General features: G+C 47.9%; 1 protein-coding gene across 1 annotated transcript in view; it reads left to right on the forward strand.

Moving 5' to 3' along the window:
* Positions 1 to 463: 463 nt before the first annotated feature.
* The window catches only part of LOC125946357 (uncharacterized), a 55,711-nt gene continuing 33,636 nt past the window's right edge, over positions 464 to 22,538 (forward strand). The window contains exon 1 of the mRNA XM_049669176.1: positions 464 to 1,569. Coding sequence (XP_049525133.1) covers positions 1,341 to 1,569 — 229 coding nt within the window. The 5' untranslated portion in view covers positions 464 to 1,340. The remainder of the gene's footprint in view (positions 1,570 to 22,538) is intronic.

The raw sequence follows: 22,538 nt of genomic DNA on the forward strand, positions 1-22,538 counted from the left end.
CGCCTTCCTGTTTAATTGGTTGCTAGCCCGTTGCTCCGTGAAGTCATAATACGAACCAGCAGATAGAATACTAGACTACTGCCCCTAAAGATATTTATAAAATAATGACAGACAGAACTCAACAGAAATTGACTGCTGGGCAACCAGTGTTGTGTTATGGTTGATCTCAGAAACAGTTTTTAATATACCCTTCGTTCTCCGAAATTCATCAAACCGAGTAGTTGTTCTCATTTTACCTAGTTTAACGTCAGTGCGATGCGCGCGTGAAGCTACAGCTGCAAAGTGTTAGTGTCTATCATTTGTTGGCGATAGCGGCGTCGTAGAATGTGTTAGACAGTAGCAACAGACTTGATCGCTTGATGTTATAGGTGTGGCGCACAGTCCGGGTACTTTGCAGACAGCAGTGCGTGACTGTCCGGGACAACCGCCCAGCACAGAAAACCTCACGTCCTGCCTAGCTGATCACTTGCATATTCAGTCACAGCGGACATTGTTGCGCGCGCACGGCGGCAGACTCCCGATAGTTGATATTGCAGCAGCGTCCCGGCAATGCACGCAGCTTCACTTTCTCCGGCGCTCGCAATTCAAACAGCGTATATATCGCCGACTCTCGAAAGCACTTTCCCGGCGCATTTATCGGCCAGCAGCCGAACGAGAGCACCGTGCTATCCGTCCGGCTTAGCGCGACGGTCTCTCCCCTCGAATCGAATCGCGCACCAAGGACGACGTTCCTTCGATGACAGCGACGTCACTGCTGGATCTCCACCACCAGAAGCAAAGCAGGCGCGCGCTTCCTTCTTTCTCGGTCCAGGGGGACTCGGTCGCACACGCAACGGTCCACCAGTGTGGCGATTTACATGCACGCTCACGCCGGCAGCACACACGCACAGACACACGCGCAGGGACGGATCTCCTCCTCGCGGCAGGAAGAAACGCGGCGGACGAACCGGAGGAGTCACCCGTCGATGCTCCGGGGTGGAAAAAAAAAATAAGTTTCTCTTCTCGCGGGGCGGCCCTTATTTCTTTCTCGTCCTTTCCCTCTCTTGCTCAGTGAAACTGCCCGGCGGCGGGGGAGAAAAAGAAAATGATTACCGCGGCGCCTGGGAGCAAAGCAGCGGCAGCACCGGACGCCCGTCGCGCGTAGAAGGGTAGTGTGCGCCGGTGGACGGCTTGGCGCTCGTGGATACGGATAAGCGCTTGGCCTGACGCCGCAGTGACCATCGCCGCATCATCGTCCTGGCGCGGGACGACCGGAACGGTGAAGTCGAGTGCCCGCCTCGGGGCGGCATTTAGCTGCCCGAAGAGGAGGCCCTGCGCGCGCACGCTGGTCCCGGCGGAATATGGGACGAGCGCGCGATCGCCGGCCTCCGATGAGACGGGGCCGCGACGGTGGGGACGCCGGTACGCGCCAACTATCGCCGCCGCTGTCGCGCTGCCAGCTGATGGCGAGGAGTGCTAAGCTAGGCGGCGGCGATCGTGCGGTGTCCAGAAGCAGCGAGCCGCCGCCGCCGCCGCTGGAACGGAGACCCCGCTGGAGATCGTCCCTTGCCGTGCAACGAGAAGACACAGGTGAGAGAGACGCCGTTATACCGCGGCGATTGGCAGTCGAGCATTCCGCTTATGTCGTGTTTACGCGTTGTAACGTGTCTTTAGTCAGAACGTGTGTTTTTAGCGGAAAAAGAAAAGGCGCGTTACTCTGTCTCGCACAAGCCACCTAAGCCGGTGCGATGAGGTAGTGGGCGCGAAATATTGTTTTTCTAAATTTCGTCGTTCCACGGCGAGGTTGAGCTAATCGCATTAGCTAACAGAAAGTGAAGCACCTTTCCTTTCCTGATAAACATGCAATATACACGTTGCGCCCCCAAAGACTAAAGGGAGTGCCGGCAATTGCTTACTGCGAGAGTAACTGCGCATCTTGTATTGAACACCGTTTTCTAAAGACCCCGTATACCATGGAGGAAGGAAAAATATACGAGGGAGCATACCGCAACGCGATTGTCGCCGACTGTGGTGGCCCAACACGTGATGAAAACGTCAGAGCACGGAGGATACGTCAGAGTGCGCGGTAGGTTTTAGTACTCCCGATTGATTTTTTTTTTTTTCAATACCCATTCGAAACCATTTGAAACTCTTGAGATAAACACAAACAAAAACAAGGAAAAAAACAAAGCAAGGAAAAATATTTTTCCTTCCTGCATGTGAGCAGCTGTCGGCCGAGCACGCACCAAATAAAAAGTACCGGTAACCAAACGTCTCGGCAAATCTCGATTCTCCGTGATCTCGACGCAAGAGGTCACGTGTTGGGCCACCACTGATGGCTACACGAAGCGTTCGCTTGCCAAGGCTGGCTGCGTGACGTAACGCTCCCTCCTATATTTTCCTTCCTCCATGCCGTATACTCACTCACGAAGTATACTTAGTTCACACTGCTCGGGCACTAGTGCAGCCAGTGTGCCAACATCGTAAAGGTGAGCTTGCACAATCGGGGAGTAGAACTCTTCCGAATGGAACTAAATAGGGAACAGGCAATTACTCCTGAAGAAGAGCTGTCAGCGCTCCCTTTGTCCTTTGAATGGGGCATACAAAAAGAAGTCTAGGATGGACCCAGATTGCGAGAGCGCACCCGCCGAACAATATTATAGTCGTCTGACGTAGCGCCGGTTGGAAGATATACTATATGCAGTTTCCATTATATGTGTAACGCGAAGCGATAGTGCTCCGAAATATGTACAGTACTCCTCATATGTGTACTAAAAGTGCAAGCGTGGCCCTCTGATCTGGCGGCGACAAAGTATATATATATATATATATATATATATATATATATATATATATATATATATATATATATATATATATATATATATATAGTTCTTCGGCCTGTATTATCAGCATAGTCCATATCCAGAGTCATCTTAGAGCTCTCCTGCGCAGAGCGAGATCTCTGCTCAGACTGTGCAATTTTGCGTGAAAGCGAACTGCTTGCTAATGTATCGACATTATAAAGTCAGCATTGCAGTTGCGACGTTCTTTTTGTAAACACTGGTCGGCGATGAAGTATGCGCATCGTATGCAAATCACGCCTTAGCCGCTAAGGCGCGAAATGAAGATAAATGAACGCTCTTCTTGCGGACCGAAATTTCGCGCCAAAGGTGGCTCTGGCGGCGGCTAGCTGTGACCGCAGCTTCAAAGGTCGTAGTTTTCGATGTTCTCAGGCTATGTAATGTCGTGTCTTAGTTTCATTCTTGAAGACGCGCCCTCACAACTGTCCTGACGAGGTGACGAATATATGTTGTGGTTCGTGGTTGAATGCTAGTTCTTATTAGTTAAAAACATGCGGTAAAATTGGTTATCTAAGCGCCGGGTATTGAGCGCCGGCTAAGCGCCGGTAATCAACACTGTTGACAAGCCAACGCTGCTTTTAAAGAAGAAAACGAGAGAGAATAAAACGAAAAGATATCGAAAGGCCATCACAAAGACATGTCAGCACAATACAAAAAAAGTAAACAATATCTGAAACTAGCTTGAAAGCTGTCCAGCAGTACGCATACACACAGGATGATATTATTTTACGAAACTTTATACGACAAGCGTTCTACAGTTCATGCGAATTTGTACCTAATAATCAAACTATGCAGCGTTCCCAAATGAGTTGGATGGGCAGAAAACGAGAAGTCGCCACAAGAAAACACCATGCTCTGCATAGAAGAGCATGATCTACGTATAAAGCAATTTAGCTACGTGTGAAAAGTGCGTCTGTCTGAATGTGAATAGAAAATCCTCTCACGACTGATCGTGTTAAAACACGATTATACCTTGACTTATATTCTTCATATTCTAATGCATCTTTGTGCTAGCTTCTCAAACAGCAAAATGTTTGAATGTGTCACACCCTTAGACCCTGCAACATGCCCTTGCGTCACGTTGGAGGTCATGCATTCGCGAAATGTCGTGTGGCCAGTTGGAATTCAGCGAAAATAGAAACAGACGCTAACGACAATTTTCCTGCCGACGCGCAAGCAAAAATAAAAAGCAACTGTCAAAGTACGTGCGATAAATCACATGCTATACTCACGAAATGTCGCTCAGAAAAGCTACCGCGATTACTGCCAACACGTAGAACAGCACTCGACTTATACCTGTCTGACGGCAAAGGGTGTTTTTTTTTTTTTTTTTTTTTTTTTGCGTTTTGTCGACCCAATCGTGTTTCGCACAGAACCAGCTCATATAGCGTGCATCTCGAAGGGGCTATTACAGCTATTCCTGTCACTCTGCCTGATACATCGAAGCATCTTTCGCTCCGGTGTGCCGCCGGGCAAAGTTTGAACAGCGGATGCCGACGAAGCCGGCTCAAAGTGCGAACGTAGCGGATACCGCGAGGCATATGAAGGAAGCAGGAAAACAGTACCCGTAGGCGGGATAAAGACGCCCTTCCGTACATGTCATGCGTATACGTGTATGTATACATACGAACGTGCGCCGAAGACCCCCGCCGACCCTACTGGACCGGTTCACGTGCGCGTGCCTGTAACACCGATCTCGTCACGTTATATATACGAGAACAGGAACAGGACTGCCCGCACCGTTTCCCTGGCTTGGTTGCGGTATAGAAGGAGCGTCCCATCCAACTTCGTTAGCAGAAAGAGGTGGCCGTGGTCCGCAGGCTCGCTGCGACCAAAGCGTGGGAATTCGTAGCCGTCATCATTTCGAGAGATCGGGCACTTTATTTTGTTACGACTCGCGAGCGTTGTCCCTACAGACAACACGCATATCATACAAGAAAGTCTTCAATATGCAACTGAAATCTTCGGCGTAATTGTTCTTCGTTCTGTGTTTAATATAGCGTATACCCCCAGGTGATAGACGCTGAAATTCTACGAGAGAACTTCTGCAAGTCACAGGAAGTAGGACGTCATATTTCGAAAAACAGCACTGCCTTTCTCCACCGTGTTCGAAGTAGCAAATCAATGAGTGAACGTTGATTGAAATTTGTCAACTGAATTTGTACCAACTGGCTTTATTCTGCCGGTGTAGAACACCTTTCTGCAGCGATGATTATTTTTTTTTTTTTTTTTTAGTTTCGGAGCAGTCGATGTAAGTATACGTATGCAGCCGCACTGCAACTCTTGTCAGACGTGACCGCAATGTTTAAGGAGCGCATGGCTGCTCCTGGTACAGTTAACGCCAACAATGAAGGTCCCCTTGAGGTCCCGCACGCCGCCCACCTAACTCGCAATCTTCAGCAGAACTATACAGTCTCCACCGCACGGCAATGGCAAAATAAAGGCACAACCCTCGCGAATGTACAATGGACACACACCCCTAAGTTCCGATAGCCATCTGGCTATTCAGTACATCACTGTGCGTGTCCTGGGTAACTAAACAGAGCGCAGTTATCTCTGATTCAGCAAGCAGTCTCCAGCTAAGCTCTGTCGGTATGTATTTCGAAAAAGAAAATAAAGACATGAAGCTTCTGTGTCGAGACACGCCTATGCCCTTTTGCGACGGCGCGAATTGAAGGTCGCATACACAGTGTCGCTCACTGTAGGCAAGAACAAGATTCATTTTGCTCGGAAAGGTTGCACCGCTGCTGATTACATCGTTCCATTTTTCTCCCGAATAAATGTGCACCGCTAGTGACTAAATGCTCCACGCAGAAAGTCTCACGATCCCCTTAACGTGCGACTTGTCCTGTCCTATATGTCTGCCATGTAGCTACAAGCAAGATGCTCCCCGTTTGCGTCATCTGGCGGGAAGGAGATACAGGTAGATCGATCAACTGATGGTATTTATTATCTCAGAGCAACACTGCGGCTGCGAGAGACGCCACGTATAATAGAGGGCTCAGGATTCATGCCTGTGTCGCAAAACTACCTGGGTTTCTGCAGCGGTCAGCCAAAGCTTGCTACACAAGCGTTTTTGCAAGCCGCCTCCATCGGAATGCAGCGACTGTAGCCGGGAATCGAACACCCGACCTCGCGCTCTGTAGCAGAATGTCATATCCACAGAGCCACCGCGAGAAATCCGACGAAGTGTAGAAAAGGAGGTGAATCAGAAATGAACCCCGAGAATGGCGACAACGGGCAAAGAAAAGAAAGAAAGAAAGAAAGAAAGAAAGAAAGAAAGAAAGAAAGAAAGAAAGAAAGAAAGAAAGAAAGAAAGAAAGAAAGATGAGCATAAGGAGAGAGAAGATCAGAGTTGCGTGCACACATGAGCACTGCGTCACCGGCTCACAAGCAGTCACATGGGCCGCTGGACTTAAAAGTCTTAAAAAGGACTTTCTGCGCCGCAGACGCACTAAGTTACGCTCTCACTATCTGTCCCACTGTAAATGGTCTGTCGGTCTGTCGTGTAACTGAACGGCGTAAAACGGCACACCTTTGATTGCTGAACGAAATGCAGTCACATGACACGTGCGCCACATCAACATCAGATAGCACAAGGCCCGTTCACTGCGATCCATGACGTCATGCTACCTGGCCCGAAATTTCAACTGCCAAGCCTGGCGTGACGAAAGCAGTGACGTCGAAATCACCGCTGCTTACTCGGGAGCATCCCCATTAGATTCTAAGACAGTCGGACCAGGTAGCATCACGTCATATAGATCGGAGAGAACAGACCTTGTGCTATCTAAGTGGTGTTGGCCACACTCACTTCACAACTAGAGGCGTCGCGGTCAATACTACTTCGTCATTCTAACGATGAAAGCGTTGGTGAAAGGAACATTCGCAGGCGACGCTTTATAACGAGGTGACGTCTGATCACACATATGGGTCGACAGCACGCAGACACATTAGCTAGCGAAATACGGCAAGTTCCAATTATCTCAATGTGACGTCATGGGCAAGAGGGTTAAGGTGCCGCGCACGCCGTCCATAATGGGATCGAAGTGCATCTTGCCTGTTTGTTTTTGTTTGTTCTTCTCTCATGCTATGGCTCATACTCACTATGGGGTATTGTCCAAGAATCAGGTGGATAGAGCTAACTACCATAAAGTTTTCATTTCGTTAGCAGATTTGCGAGAAAGGAATGTTACAGACGCAAGAAAATGTGGCTTCTGTGTGTGTTGTGTGTCTTTGCTTCTTTATCTTCCTGATCTATACTGTGGTAGTGCGTTGCATTTCAACGCCCATACCAGCCTACTGCGTCGTTCGGGAAACTCTGCTATGCTAACATGTGGGGCAGAAACTTGGAGGTTAACAAAGAAGCTCGACAACAAGTTAAAGACCGTACAAAGAGCGATGAAACGAAATATGTTATGCCTAACGTTAAGAGACAGGGAGAGAGCGCTGTGGATGCGAGTGCAAGCGGATGTAGCCAATATTCTAATTGACATTAGGAGAAAAAAAATGGAGCTGGGCAGGCCATGTAGTGTGTAGAATGGATAACAGGTGGACCATTAGAGTTACAGATTGGATACCAACAGAAGGGAAGCGCAGTAGAGGACGGCACAAAATTAGGTGGGGTGATGAATTTGCAGGTGCAAGTTGGAATCAGCTACCGCAAGACAGGGGTAATTGAAGATCGCAAGGAGAGGCCTTCGTCCTGCAGTGCACATAAATATAGGCTGATGATGATGATGATGATGATGATGATGATGATGATGATGATGATGATGATGATGATGATGATGATGATGATGATGATGATGATGATGATGATTTACTTCACCATGAGGTCGACAAAGCCCGCACAGTAAATGCTCCTCGTTTTGTGAAGAGCTGCGCCTTGAATCGTGCTAGCAGTTGCACCTCCTGCCAATTCCCTATATTATTCTGCACCTTACGGCGTTGATTCATTTCATTCCTCTTGATTAATAATACTCGAAATGCCAGCCCAAAGAGAGACCGGCTGTTTATTGAGAGCTTAAGAGGTTGACCTAGCCATACGGCCGACTTTCTCCAGACTCCGAGGATGAAAGATGAAAAAATACGCGCAATGTCGACAACCGGCAAACTCGAAGAATAATAGATAGTGCCCCACTAGACGAAAATGCATTGCCCCGAGACCGCCTTCTCTCTCTCTCTCTCTCTCTCTCTCTCTCTCTCTCAACTCAACTCTTACCTATACGCAGGTCTGATCTTTCTCATCTCATTTGCTTCATTTCTGTAATGAGAGTGAACCTTTTGAACATTTCTTTTTGAGATTTGGACAATTTTTAGTTCAAAGGGAAATAGTAGTGGAGGATCCCTTTCGAAAGCTTGGCCTGAAGTTCATTCTTCCGTTGATCCTTTCAATTAGTGCTACCGCTCCTGGTTTGTTCCATAAGAACACTTGTAATGCCATTTTTCATTTCTTGGGCTAGATGAGAACTGCAAGGTTTCTCCTGTCTCTTATTACAATTTGTAACATTTATTTGGTTATTATTATTCAGTGTACACCTGTATATAGTATGCCCTAGGATGATCATTTTTTTATTATTATTTAATCTGATATTTTCACAAACTCCCCATACCACCCTAATCTTGCTCGATCCCCAAAGTGGATTGGCGCCACTGCACTAAGAAATAACCAATCAAGTAACGCAAGATTGTTTGCAACGCGTCTTGTTAAGCCCTCTGTCTCGGATAGTAGTCAGAAGCCCCTCTTCGGTTGCCGGTGTGCCGTTAATCAAGACAGTAATAGGGGAAAAAAAGAGAGCTCATTAAAATAATGACCAATAGAGGTTCAAAGCCACGACGTTGCACAAAGAAGCGCTAATTTATTGCACTATTCGAAATGCGGAAAGAGGACAAGCGGTACATAGATATTTACTTATTAATTTGTGCTTGTGCGTACGATCTCTCCGGAGAATACAGCAGGGAGGTCGAGTAAAGTGTAAAAACTACGCACCACAACAATCTGTACTAAATCAGCACAAAAGTAGAAGTCAGCTCAACTAACAGAACTTTCAGATGTTATGGTATGGCATAAGCGGGACGAGATGGGATGGGACGTAGGTAGTTCAATGGGCAAGAATGACCTCACTGTCATGCCGGAAATCCGCCTTATCAAAACAGGATAGTCTAAGAGGAACAGGCTAAGTACAGCTCGTCCAGACCTGTGCTCTGAAGGAAAATTGTAAAACTACTTCGTCAAAAACTGTAGACAAACACTGGTGAAACACGCGTGTTCTCACCCGAAATGCATCACCCCTCCTCCACCATAACGAAACGTTGGAAAGTCTATACAGTGACAGGCTGAAAGGCACCCTCTTTCAGGAACATATGTTGCACTCCAGCCATTTGTGCGCACTTAATACGCGCTATGAATACGCATACGCAACTACTCATTCTGTCGCCCAATATGCGACGTGGTTATTGCGCCATCGACGCTGTACAAGTCACGCGATGGAAGCTATACGCTCGCACAAGGCACTCGATCGCTTCCACAGGAATTCGCGATCGTGACAAACACATAGCGCTTTCTCCCGAACGGAACCAGCCCGACGGCAGAACGACCGGTATGCGGTTCCTCAAGCCACCAATTTGCGGCACATCTCATATACACGTGCACATACACGAGCGTGAAGCTGCTTGGCCAAGGGCGCGAAGGGGGTATTACGTGACGCGCGTAATTGGGTCAAAACCGCGCGTTTATGCTTTCGCCGTTTCCCGCCGATTTTGCGCGAGCTACCTGGTGTCCCGGCGACCCGATCGCTGCACAACTTCGAACGCAACGGGGCAAACCTCATGGAAGGGCACCGTGTCAGTTTCACGCCTGAATCGACGTCGACCCGACGTCCTTCGCGGGACCTGAACTTGCACTTTCTCCCGAAAGAACGTCTCTCGCGCTCACGCCAGACCAAACGAGGCGTGCGCGTGAATCGGCGCTCTTTCTTCGTCCGCTCGGTGAGCGCAGACTGTATTTACAAGCGCCGTGGAAGCGCCAGGAAACCAGGCGAAGCACGAGGCTGCTTTTCATAATCCCGAGCCCTGAGCACCGGTTCTGCTCCTCGGCAGTGATGTATGTGCGCGGGTTCGCGAAGCGCGATTGTTTTGAGCCACGAGCGCACTTATATGGATACGCCATGGTGTGCCTCGTGAACCGTGAAACGCTGGTCAGGGACAAAGCCATCGAGTGACAGACATCGCTGGAGTGCGAGTAAATGCCAACCACGCGGCCTCTCACGGCCGCTTTGAGATCACTTGCACAGAACATGGAGAGAACTCTGCCCTCTCGAGCAGGGGGTGCTTGAGTGCTCCCTCCCCCTTTCGGTAGTTGGAGCGCCTACTGCGGAACTGGCAACGCCGAGATAACACAGTCGTAAGCTTCTTATAGAACTCGTGTAATGTTCATATTGACAAACTGGTATAGGTTGCATCGGTTCCAAGCGGAGCAGCTGCCGGCATAAACCACCTGTATTCCTAACACTACAACAACAGCCCATCCCACTTCCATCGTTTAGTGCACCGCTGCCGAATTGCGCAGTCGGTGTTTTCTGCAAACGTGCTGCTAAGTGATTTCAAACTATTTGTGAACGGGGGGATTATGCTAAATGTTGCCCGGCGTTCTTCGCTAATTCTACCAAGGCGATATCGTTAACATGCTATATTGCAAGCAGGATTGGTTTATGGCAATTAGCTTAAAGCTTTCCCAAGATGGCATCCGGAATATTACAAAAAGAAGAGACAAGCTCGCGGCACAACATCGCAGCGAATCGAAAAACAGTGGTATGCAAAACGATCTTTTTTTTTTTTCTTTCTTGAACAGCAGCAGCGCCTATAGCAAGTCGTCCAAAGGTAATAGAGCAGTTTCAATAGGATAACACTGTGCCTCCCAGACATTAGAGTGAAAAAAAAAAGAAATCTCACTCGGTCAACTTGTAGCTAGCAATCTCCTCATCGTGTTTTCCTCCGTTTAAATGTTCTGTGGCGTTCTGGAATCGCTGCACTCAAGTCTCCTTCCCAGCACGACATTCGCCTCGCGTTTACGAAAAGTGCCAACAAAATTTTGCTTGTTGAGAATTGGCATAGCTACAAGCAAGACAAAAGAAGAATAACAGCTAATAAGAATCAGCTTCTCCACTCTCGTCCCGCTTACAGCCTAATGATTCACTCATAACTGTTGCTTATTGTTCAGCAGCGCTCTCTATGTATAGTCGTTCCTTTGCATTGCGCGACATCTTTTGAGACCATTAATGCGAAGAGTTGACAACATAAAAGGAAATTCGACCAAGTAAAAATAAACTAGATTACTATGGTGACGGAAACGTTCCGTGGTTCAGAAAAAACTACAGTGACAAACTTTCTATAGGCAGTGGAGGTTGAAGCAAGTCCTGTCGACTACAGGCCTTATTATATGACTTATTTGTCTAACAACGCGCTCAACGCTGAATTTAATGAGTGCTTCATCCATCAACTGTTAGAAAGTTGGCGTTTTACTGATGAGTTGTGTATATGGTGCTGCCACGTGGCTCTCAGTCTGAGAGTGAGAGCCTGAGACTTGCAACAGTGAATAATTGGAAAATCATTGTCTCCTACCCGAAACGTAAACACGCGAATGGCGAAATGGCTCCGCCAACGCTCGTCGCAAGCATTTCTCCGACTTTGATGTTTCGTGTTCAACAGCCCCTTTCTGCCTTCACCCTTCTAACGAGATATTTAAACGCACACTCAGTGAGCTTGACACCGCACCGCGTCGTGTTAGCACAGTGTTTCACAGTGGTTTCCTGTATGCGACATTTATTTTCCGGTTCTTTTAATAAAGGCAGCGCTTCTCGAGAGTGAATCATGGTTAGGAGTCAGTACCAGGCCAGCGCCGCAGAAAAGAAAGAAACTTGACCGAATCAACATCACAATCATCAGCCAGCCACCGTGAAACGCACGCATCGAGCCTGCTCAAAACTCCACGGCTCAAGCACGAGTCCTTCATATATCGTGTTCATGCAGCCCACGCGAGACTCCCATTCAGCGCTCGTGCTCCCGGCAATTAAATCGGGGCTACGACCAGAGACGCAAACACGCGAACGGCAAAATGATTCCGCGTACACGCTCGTCGAAAGCACGACATCTCCGGCTTCGGTGTTCGTGTTCAACAGCGCCTTTCCGTGCAGCATCCTTCCGCGAAAGACACGCGTGTTCCCTATTAGTGCCGCGACCGGGCTTCGCTGCGCTGGTTCCCATAGCAACATTATGTACTATCGTTCTGTGTGTTTTATTACTACAATAATGCAGTGCACAAGCCCAGGAGGCGAATAAGCGTGCAACGATGCTGCAGAAGTCATGGATAAACAACTAGTCCAGTTCTTTACGTCGTGTATTATGTTCTCTTTTCTCGCTCTCCGTTTTCTTTTTTTTTTTTTTTTTCATTCACAGTGGCATTCTTTGGAAAAATGACTGTTTTTTAAGACAGCTGAATGGGCCCCGGGAGCCAAGCGTCACCGACAGAAGTTCTTCAGAACTTCTCTCATTCTCGATTTGAAGTCTGCTATTAAAATTTACCTATTTCGCCACCCTCATTATGAACGCATCTTCCGGAGATCTCAAATTACCTTTCTATGTGTCATCACCCGGTATAATTCACTGTCGCCTTCGACTCAGTTAACCTTCCCTTAACACCTATTTTGTTATTCTATAAACAGCCGGCAGATCCCACGCCCTGTGGGAAACGATGTTATGCGAAGCAGTGTGCGGAGAGCCAACCAAGTTAGCGAAACGACCATGAAGAGCACCAAGACGTAGGCGGCTGTTTCATGACCTAAATGACACGCAAGTCACCACCTATCATTTATGTTCTTCATACACTCTTGTCATACTATGCCAGTTTTGGTACATGCCAAGTTAACGAAACGACTATGAGAGCACCAAGACGTAAGCGGCTAGATAGATAGATACTCTCAAAGTGGCAAATGTTCGCCAAGAAATGCTTCGCACTTAATACCACCTACCCGCCGCGGTGGCTTAATTATCGGCTATATATATATATATATATATATATATATATATATATATATATATATGGTGTTGCGCTGCTAAGCACGAGGTCGCGGATGAAATCGGAGCCGCGGCGGCCGCATTTCGATGGGGGCGAAATGCAAACACGCCCGTGTCCCGTGCATTGCGGGCACGCTAAAGATCCCCTAGTGGCCAAAATTAATCCGGTATCTTGGGAACAATGACGACGACGACGAAGATGAACTCTCAATAAACGTACACTGAATCGGCAGGGTGTTGTCGTTCATTAAGTGAAAGGAGCGCCTTTCCTCCTCCTCCTCCTCCTCGCTTCGCAGGACACAGAAAACAGGCATATATACCACCGAATTTACCTACAAAATAGTGCCAGTTAGGGCACCTGCGTTCTGCGTAATTAAACATTAAACCCCGACGTAAGACCTGTACGTACAATGCTGGCTCATAGGAATCTCTAAAACACACAGATCTCTAATTGAATAGCGCTTGATATTCAACTACTTTGATTTTCTTAAATTTCTTAGTTAAAGCTACCCACTGTTGGCCGACTGGGTGTGTGCCACTGGTTATGTGTCACTGTGACACTAGGGTACATAATCATTAAATGAATTTACATGAATGTCTTGCTTTATGTGTCATCCTCATTCTTCCCTCGACAAACATCATATACATCACATTAGTCCTTGTCACATCGCAAGTTCACATTTCGCAGTGTGAACCCTCCTGATTTCGCGTTCGCACTTTCGGCATGGCTTAGGGAACGGTCTAAACATTGCATGAGGTTATACGTTGCATGGAATGAAAATTATCACAATTGTATACCTCGCATTTTGTTGCATTGCATTTGATTAGCCACTTCACAAAACTTCGCTGAACATAGATCCCCAACAAGTGCATCGAATCTGCATAATTCTTTCTTCAGTTCGGGTGCATGTCAAGAAGTTACAGTGACGACTACGATACTCCCGAATGCCATATTCTGAGTGCAGATCTATACTTGTTTTCATTTGCGATATATTGGCTGGCGCGGACAATCTGTCTCGTGCGGCACGTTGCGAACGGAGCGAAGTGTAGCGCGACTGCCTCGCTAGAGGCGGCGCTTGGGTGACGCGTGGGCGCGATTCACAGCAGCCGCCGCAGACAGACTTCCGCTCATGCAGCGCTTTGTTTCCATATATGGTATCGTTAGACGTGCGGGCCGCATGCTATCAGTGAACAGACGACGGCGCGCTAATCTGGCGCCATCTCGTAGCGGTCGTCGCCGGTCTTGAGCGGCACTACGCTATTCTTCTCATGCCTTCGCCATACCCTCCTCCTCCGCTTTTCTCCTCGCGTTCTCTTCGCTATCGCCGTGTTTCATCATCCGCTGCGCTCCGCGTTCGCTTTTTCATTCTTCGCTGTGCTCGTCTCATTCCTTTCAAAGACGCGATCTTTAAACCCGCTGTTGACAACATGGCGCGGCGGCTAAATAATTGCCCAGACTTCCAACTCACAGTCTCTTGAGTGGCAAATCGTCTTCGTTTTCCCACGAGGCCGTTTCGATCGGCATTCCTCTATGTGTTTACAGCGGCCAGTCACGGACTCGAACAAAAAAAAAAATGCGAGGAATCCCGTCAGAGAGAACCGGCGAAACTCAAGTCCTTTCCGAGGCAGAACACGCACAGTACTGTTGGGAATTCGCACTGCCTGGATGCAGACAGTGCTACGAACGATAAGGACGTACGATCGAATCCTGCTTGGGTCTAATGTTTATGCATACACATATACGAGTGGTCCAGCAACTGGCCATGTACCGTGCATAGGCAAGGCAGGATTAACGAGTTGACTGCACGCACTGCGATATACCCAGCGACCGCCGCACTGTGAACGGCCGACCGCGCGTGTCCAGAAGGGATGGCGACCCCAGCCTTGACATCGGCTGGACGCTCTAACGAGAAAAAGGGCACATGTTGGTTTTGCCAGGAAAGCTTCGTGAGTACAGCGCTGGGCTTTCCATTCCAGTTTACGGCGCAAGTTTGAGCGTGCCAAGATGTTACTTTTTTTGTCAGCTCGGTACTGAGCGAAAGCGAAACGAAAATGCGTTGGTGCTTGTTTAATTAGCCTCCTGCATACCTCCTCCTTCGATTCACGATGCTTGTTGAAGCGTATGTACACATATAGCACCGATGTGAGGCCGTATGTGTAAACTCACGTTTTAATCGCGCTTTTAAAGCGCGGTTTAAGAGTTGCCCGACGCAACACGACAGCCGATCGTCCATGAACTGCTAAGCCTGATCTTTGGCACCAAAACGGAACACGTATTCACAAAAGTTCTTACGGTACCATTGTTCATAAGAAGAGATGCCAGCCAATCGTCATATTGTTCATATTATTGAAGGTAGCCGGACAATTCAAATAGCTCCCTCTAACGAAATTATTTGTGTATGAAGTCCCTGAATCACGCGCAATTTCTTCCCTTTAGAGGTATTTATTTTCCATTATAAGGATGAAAATATTGTTTTGAAGTTATGCTACGCTTATCTTGAGAATATATGCATATAAAAGGACTACCTCCGCTATGAGCGACGAACGCGCTCAATAAGACTCTGAGGTTAACGGTAGTCAGTCACTCATGAACAGCCATAGGTCTTATAAGCGCCTTCGCGTAATCGATATCGGCCTAGGTGACTAATTTGTCATTCGTAAACAAGCTGCTTCTGCATGTCACTGAATAGATGGTGTGTCTGTTGTCTTTGGACACAGACCTTGTGCGACACTTGCAACAGTTACTTCAAGTAGACTGCTCAGGACAAAGAATGAAGCCAGTTTATGATGGTGACATCCACTAGGCTGCATATCCTTTATTACATCCAGATGCGCAAAGTGCACCCGATGGCCCCTTTTCATTCTATTTTATCCGAGCAAAACATATATATATATATATATATATATATATTGATTGTTTGTTTGTTTGTTTGTTTGTTTCACGAAACACATTTAATTTTATTTAAGTTACAAGCCCGCCTTCGGCTGACCGTCGGTTTACTTTTTCATTTTCTTTTTTCCGCGTCTTGGTCATTCAAAACCTCTAAGCAGAGCGTGTTTTGATTCTTGGCTTCAGAATTAGAGACTGGATGCCAAATTTTGCGCGCGTTTGCGATCACACGCGTGCTCTCTCTCTCTCTCTCTCTCTCTCTCTCTCTCTCTCTCTCACACACACACACAAATGCACGCACGCACACTCACGCACACACAATCCCCATCTCTTACTTGCAAATGCTCACGCAAGCAAGTCTAGGCATGTTGATAACTAAAGAAAGACTGAATTTCGCGAAAACAGAAATAGCACATATATGATAAGCTGGCAATGAAACCCAGGATACGCAACGGTTGCGGTATGCTGAGAGATGACAGCGTTGGCTACGGGACGCCGGCGTAAACACGACGCAGCTCTTTATTTTTTTTTTTATCTCTTTTCTTTTAGAAGTGCAAGGTTAGCAGAAACGTCTGACCGCGATGTCCCTGAAGGCAGCCAGGCAGTCCCGACGTTACGCTATTGGCACGCCGCTGAGTAAGTTTCGCAACCGCGGCTGCCTGTCCGGTGGTGTTTATTATGCTGCGCGTTGACCGATTCTTTCGCCGCTCGAAGCTGTGCGCCTGGTATGCAAACCTGCGTAGGCAGAAAACGTGTAAAACTACACGCGCAACGTCCGAGGGCCCTCGTAAAGTGCGCGCGCGAACTATGACGACCTTAAAATTATTGCGCTGCGCTCGTTTTACTGCACGAACTTAATCCCGACTGAAAGCAAAAGCCTGCCATGGCCTCGTGTATGGCAATGCCCACATCACCCGGACATCCTATCACCAGCCCCGCTTATCTCCACGAAGAAGCCATATATGCATACCGTCAGAACAACCAGCACGAACAGGCAGGGACGCGCGCGCTTGGTGCCAAAAGTCACAAAACTCCTGTGCGGACGACTGGTTGAACGCTTAAAGACTACTGCGCGATCTGGATAGTGCCACCGCAAATAAATTTCCTCTTTAACTAGTGCGGTACAGTCGCCATCAGACTTATCCTCAACAATCAAGACAGATACACATTGCAGCTTGTTTCTATCAAACGCAAACTGCAAGGAGCACACCTCGAAGGTCCTTGCAAGGAAGACGCATTATGCTATAGCGCTTCCAGAGCACCACAACCAGAAGGTCTCTTCAGCAACGTCGGCAGAAGAAAGCGAAAAGGCGCCTAAGTCGTGCTCGAGTTGAGTATGAAAGGGACCGTTCAGTCAATGTTTCTGTGTATAAGTCAGTGATCAGACATCAAATTTCACCTGCGGCAGGAGCCACGAAAATGGACAGCCTATTTTGTTCTTCAGGAGAGCTTGTAGGCTGAGCACACTGCATGCTATGCCTATTTAGTGCATATCCGTATCTGAATAGTGATAACTGTGCCACTGTGGTGCGGTGGCTCAGTAGCCATGCGTGCTGCAGCGGAGCACGCGGTCTCAGGTTCGAACCCCAGTCACAGCGGTCGCATTTCGATGGGAGCGGAATGCACAAAACATTCGTGCATACTGTGCACTAGGTGCACGTTGAAGAGCCCCATTGTGGGCGAAATTAATCCGTAGTCCCCAACTACGACGCTTCACATTTATCATGGGTTGCTTAGACCTTCAAAACAACACCTCCCTGGACAAGTTTAGGAGGTGTTGGTTACACCCACTAATACAATTCCATTCAATTGCGCAAATAAATACGGATACCATGTAGAGTAAGAAAGTTATCCTTTAAGAGCGTTTGCAGAACTTTCGAAATAATGTACATATTGTCGACGGCGTCTTGTTTGCACATACTTTATTCATGAAATCCAGAAGAGGACGGAAACCCGTCGAGGTCGGGAACACGCATGACAACAATTAAAACGGACAGCGACCACGAAAGTTTATAAAAGTAAGACGTTTCGGCTCCCGCCCGGGAGCCTTGTCAAAGATTGTGATTAAGGCTCCCGTGCGGAAGCCGAAACGTCTTACTTTTATGAACTGTCGTGGTCGGAGTCCTTTTAATTGTTATCATACTTTATTCATCTCCATTGCAAATAAAAAAAAAATAGTGTAGCTTGCACTGGTGGCGCAATGCTAAGAGACAGCGGAGCTGATGGACACCTAGCTAGTCCTGGCTTTTGAGCTAGGCTAAGCACTACCAAGTCATCCCCAGTATTTTCCAGAATGTATTGATTATTGATCTATTATATATTAGCTATTGATTGGCTATCGATTGGCTATCGCAAGGTATTGGCAACGTGGCTAGGCTAAGCACTACCAAGTCATCCCCAGCATTTTCCGGAATTTATTGATTGTTGATTGACTATCGATTAGCTATTGATTGGCCATCGATAGGCTATCGTAGGGTATTGGCCACGTATTTGGGCTAGACTAAGCACTACCAAGTCATCCCCAGCATTTTCCGGAATTTATTGATTGTTGATCATTTTATCGATTAGCTATTGACTGCTAATCGATTGGCTATCGATGACTGACTAAGCTTAAGTAGTCCCAACCGTGCTCAGCTAGACTTAGCCAGGCTCTGCTTCGCTAGTTCACATGGGGTGTGTGCCATTGCGCTTGGACCCTTTCTGCACTGCCGCCAGGATCGGCCCACATTTGCTGTTCGCGGTTGACGCATTACGCCCGGCTTAAACAGCTCCGCTGTTAAAACCTAAAAGAAGAAACGCGCGGTAGAGTGCTCGGACTCGGGAACTCTAGCTTTTTCTGCTGAATCCCGTACCGAGGTATAGAGAAAATAAACACCGTGACGATCACCTAATGTAACCACGACAAAGCGCGAAAACCGCTCTACCCAAATTTCGCGCGCCAGGACGTTAGGTCCGGCCGCGCGCACTGCAGGAGAAAGAGAGACGCACAAGGCGATCAACGGCCGGCGTATATACCGTCTCTGGGAAGCCTCTGCACAGCCCCGGGGACAGAGAGGTTCGTTCCATCCTTCCTCCGGTCCAAGGACGGCTCTCCTTCGTGCGACCGACCTCGTTGGCTCGCGGTTGTCTTCGTCGCCGCGCCGACGACGCGGCCTGCATGTACCGTCTGTGCAGGCCGCCCCGGCGGTTACGTGCGAGAACTGCGAATGCGGCAACGAGACTACACGCGGAAAGTCCCGTTAGATGACCGTGGCCGCTCCCCACCTTCTTCCTCGACTGCCTCTCACTCTTTCGCCCCGGGGCGCGAGCGCGCGCTCTCTCTACGGCCCCGTCGTAAAAAACGTTGCGTTGTAACCGGGCTTCGCATAATTGCGTGCAACACTCTCCGCGAATGGGACAGAGCACGTTGGCGAGGAAGTCCGCCCTTTCTTGACCATCACAGGAGAGCAGAGAGAGACGTTACTGTAATCGTGGCAGTCCTGCGGCAGCGCTTCCCATCTTGCGAAGCGGTTTGTTTCGTTTCTCAACAACCTTCTTGAAAACGGGGTGTGTATAGAGACGGCAGACTGCTCTCAGCCACTCTGTTTCAATTAGCGCTGAATCGTAATGGGTTGCGTAACCGAAAACGAGAACCAGAAGAAGGCCAAGAGATAAAACTACAATGGCGACGCGAATGCGAGCACGCAACAGTGGCGAAATAACGGGTCGACACAGCGTTTTCCGGAGCAGCAAGAGCTTATACGTGCCGTCGGGAGCAGACGTCTCTATAGTATACCGCGGGCGGCCGTAAAATAATCAAATTGTTTCATAACAAGTAGTTATAACACAAAATATGTCTAGGAAGTGCGCACGTTTAATTCGAGGGTGCAGGCCAACGCCGTCAGAAAATTTGAGCGCTCGTCCTGCGTTCCCGTGTCGTCCTTGTCCCTTCGCACTTTTTCCTAACTAGCATTTCACACGAACTCACCCAGTTACACATTTTATTAAAAGATGTACGTCCTTAATAAATTTAGTGGTATCTAGACTTTTGCTAATTAGCTTACGCCACGAGCATGAGCGCAAATATCGTCGTTTTTTAACAGCTGAGCTGTTGAAGCCGGCCGTTATTCCGTTAGCCGTCCACAAAAATGTGGGCCGACCCTGGCAGTAGTGCAGAAAGGATCCAAAATCAATGGCACATACCCCTGTGAACAATAGAAGCTGAGCCTGACTAAGTCTAGATAAGCATGGCTGAGACTACTTAAGCTTAGCCAGTCATCGATACCAAATCGATAGCCAATCAAAAGCTAATCGATAATTGATCTATAATCAATTAATTCCGGAAAATGCTGGGGATGACTTGGTAGCCCAAAAGCCAGTACTAGCTAGGTGCCCATGAGCTCCGCTGTCTCTTTAGCATTGCGCATCCAGTGCAAGCTACGCTAGTTTTAACAGCGGAGCTGCTTATGCCGGCCGTTATTCCGTTTAGCCGTCCACAAAAAATGTGGGCCGATCCTGGCGGTAGTGCAGGAATGGTCAAAGCGCAATGGCACATACACCTTTGAACTAGCGAAGCTGAGCCTGCATAAGTCTAGATAAGCATGGCTGGGACTACTTAAGCATAGTCAGTCATAGATAGCTAATCAATAGCCAATCAATAGCTAATCTATAATCGATCAATAATCAATAAATTCCGGGAAATGCTGGGGATGACTTAGTAGTGTTTAGCCTAGCCCAAAAGCCAGGACTAGCTATGTGGCCATCAGCTCCGCTGTCTCTAGCATTGCGCCTCCAGTGCAAGCTACGCTAGTTTTTTGTCGTCTAGCGCATGTGCAACTGAGATCGTCCGAGTGTCGGTATCAAACTGTGTAAACACGGTTAAAATCACGGTGGTAACGGATCTTTTGTATGCCAACTAGGCCGGTATTTTGCAGCGATGCGTTATGCTTTATTCTATACTAGTCTTATCATCCACCACTCACGACCGGCTGATCCCGTTGATAACGTGAGCGGACCGTCGCTCTGACCACTGACGAAGCGCGAAAAACGCGAAAAGCGCGAAAAGGCATTAGCATCGGAAAGGCATCGCTACAAAATACCGGCCGTAGACAAAATACCGGCCGTAGACATTCATAGAAGAAAACTTGGAGTACGCTTAAGCTTCGCCTTTAAGAGTGGAACGCGATAGCGTTACTGGACGCCGTTGACGCCGACACCGACACCGTATTTTCTGCGACATGCATGGGTCCCGATCAAAATTTAGAAAGGCTCCGTTTTCAACATTCCCCTCAATGTTGCCTAGAACCAAAGTAGAGCGAAACAACATCAGAATTGGAGGACGCTTAAGCTTCGCCTTTAAGAGTGGAACGCGATAGCGTTATTGGACGCCGTTGACGCCGACACCGACACCGTATTTTCTGCGACATGCATGGGTCCCGATCAATATTTAGAAAGGCTCCGTTTTCAACATTCCCCTCAATGTTGCCTAGAACCAAAGTAGAGCGAAACAACATCAGAATTGGAGGACGCTTAAGCTTCGCCTTTAAGAGTGGAACGCGATAACGTTCAAAGATCCCTGGCTGCTTATCAGGCGTTTTTCTCGTATATTCAAATTACAATCCGACGCTATAACGTCTGTAGGTTGCGGTTAAGTCGTACTTTATGATTTTTCTAACTGATTTTACTTTGAGAAATTCAATTTTTGTTTACTAACGAAATGCGCCACGCGAAGGGCCCGCCCGGTCGGGGTGCTTCGGGAAGGTGTGGTTCGGCATGATTATTTCCGCCAAACGCCGATGCTTACGCCGACGCCGACACCGACGCCGGATTTTCTGCGACATGGGGCCCTTAAGGCTATCGCGTTAAAAGTAGTTCTGCGGATTACAAAGCCCAAACCGCGCCCCCTCCCCTACACAGGCCGGTTCATGGCGGTTTTTTTTTTTTAATCTTTTACAGCGATGCTGCTAAGTTCTGACCAAAAGTACATGCGTCGACAGGGTGTAGAAATAAGTCGCGTCGACAGAGTAAACAGTGGGCCGATCACAAAGATAGCGCACTACCGGGCCAACCCGCGGCGGAGGTAGTCTACCCACCAATTAAGGTGGATTATGGTTGATTAAGGTGGATTATGGTGGATTAAGGTCGACTAAGGTAGATTAAGGTAGATGGAGAAGGATTATAACAGGATGAGAATACATAACAGCTTCGCTGGTCGTCCTTCTTCACAGAGTGGAAGGGCATTGTTTTTTTTTAACTGTGCGTAGGGAAGAATGCAGAGGGGGGAGGGAAGGGAGAATAGAGGGGGCAGGGTCAACTTTATTTTCAAGTGCCCGCCCTAAAAAGGCCGGAAAGACCCAAGAAACTTCACATTTTCTAGGCGTCGTTACCACAGGTGTGTATTCGATGCGTTTTTTTACTCACAGGCAGAAAAACAGCCCACTGAATGAACTCATTTCTCCTGCATGATATCGCTGGAACCCCCTTCCGATCGTATCTAAAAACATTATTGTTCTCTCTTTTTTTTCTCTCTCTCTCTAGATTTTACAGCTGTCTAACGCAAATATTTAAAAGCATCTCTTTCCGAAGGTGAGCAAACGTTTTTGGTAATCTGTCCCCGGCAGAAAAACAGCCACTGAATGAACTCATTTCTCCTGCATGATATCGCTGGAACCCCCTTCCGATCGTATCTAAAAACATTATTGTTCTCTCTTTTTTTTTCTCTCTCTCTCTCTCTAGATTTTACAGCTGTCTAACGC

The sequence above is a fragment of the Dermacentor silvarum genome, chromosome 6 (genome assembly GCF_013339745.2).
Source record: "Dermacentor silvarum isolate Dsil-2018 chromosome 6, BIME_Dsil_1.4, whole genome shotgun sequence".
NCBI classification, from domain to species: Eukaryota; Metazoa; Arthropoda; class Arachnida; order Ixodida; family Ixodidae; genus Dermacentor; species Dermacentor silvarum.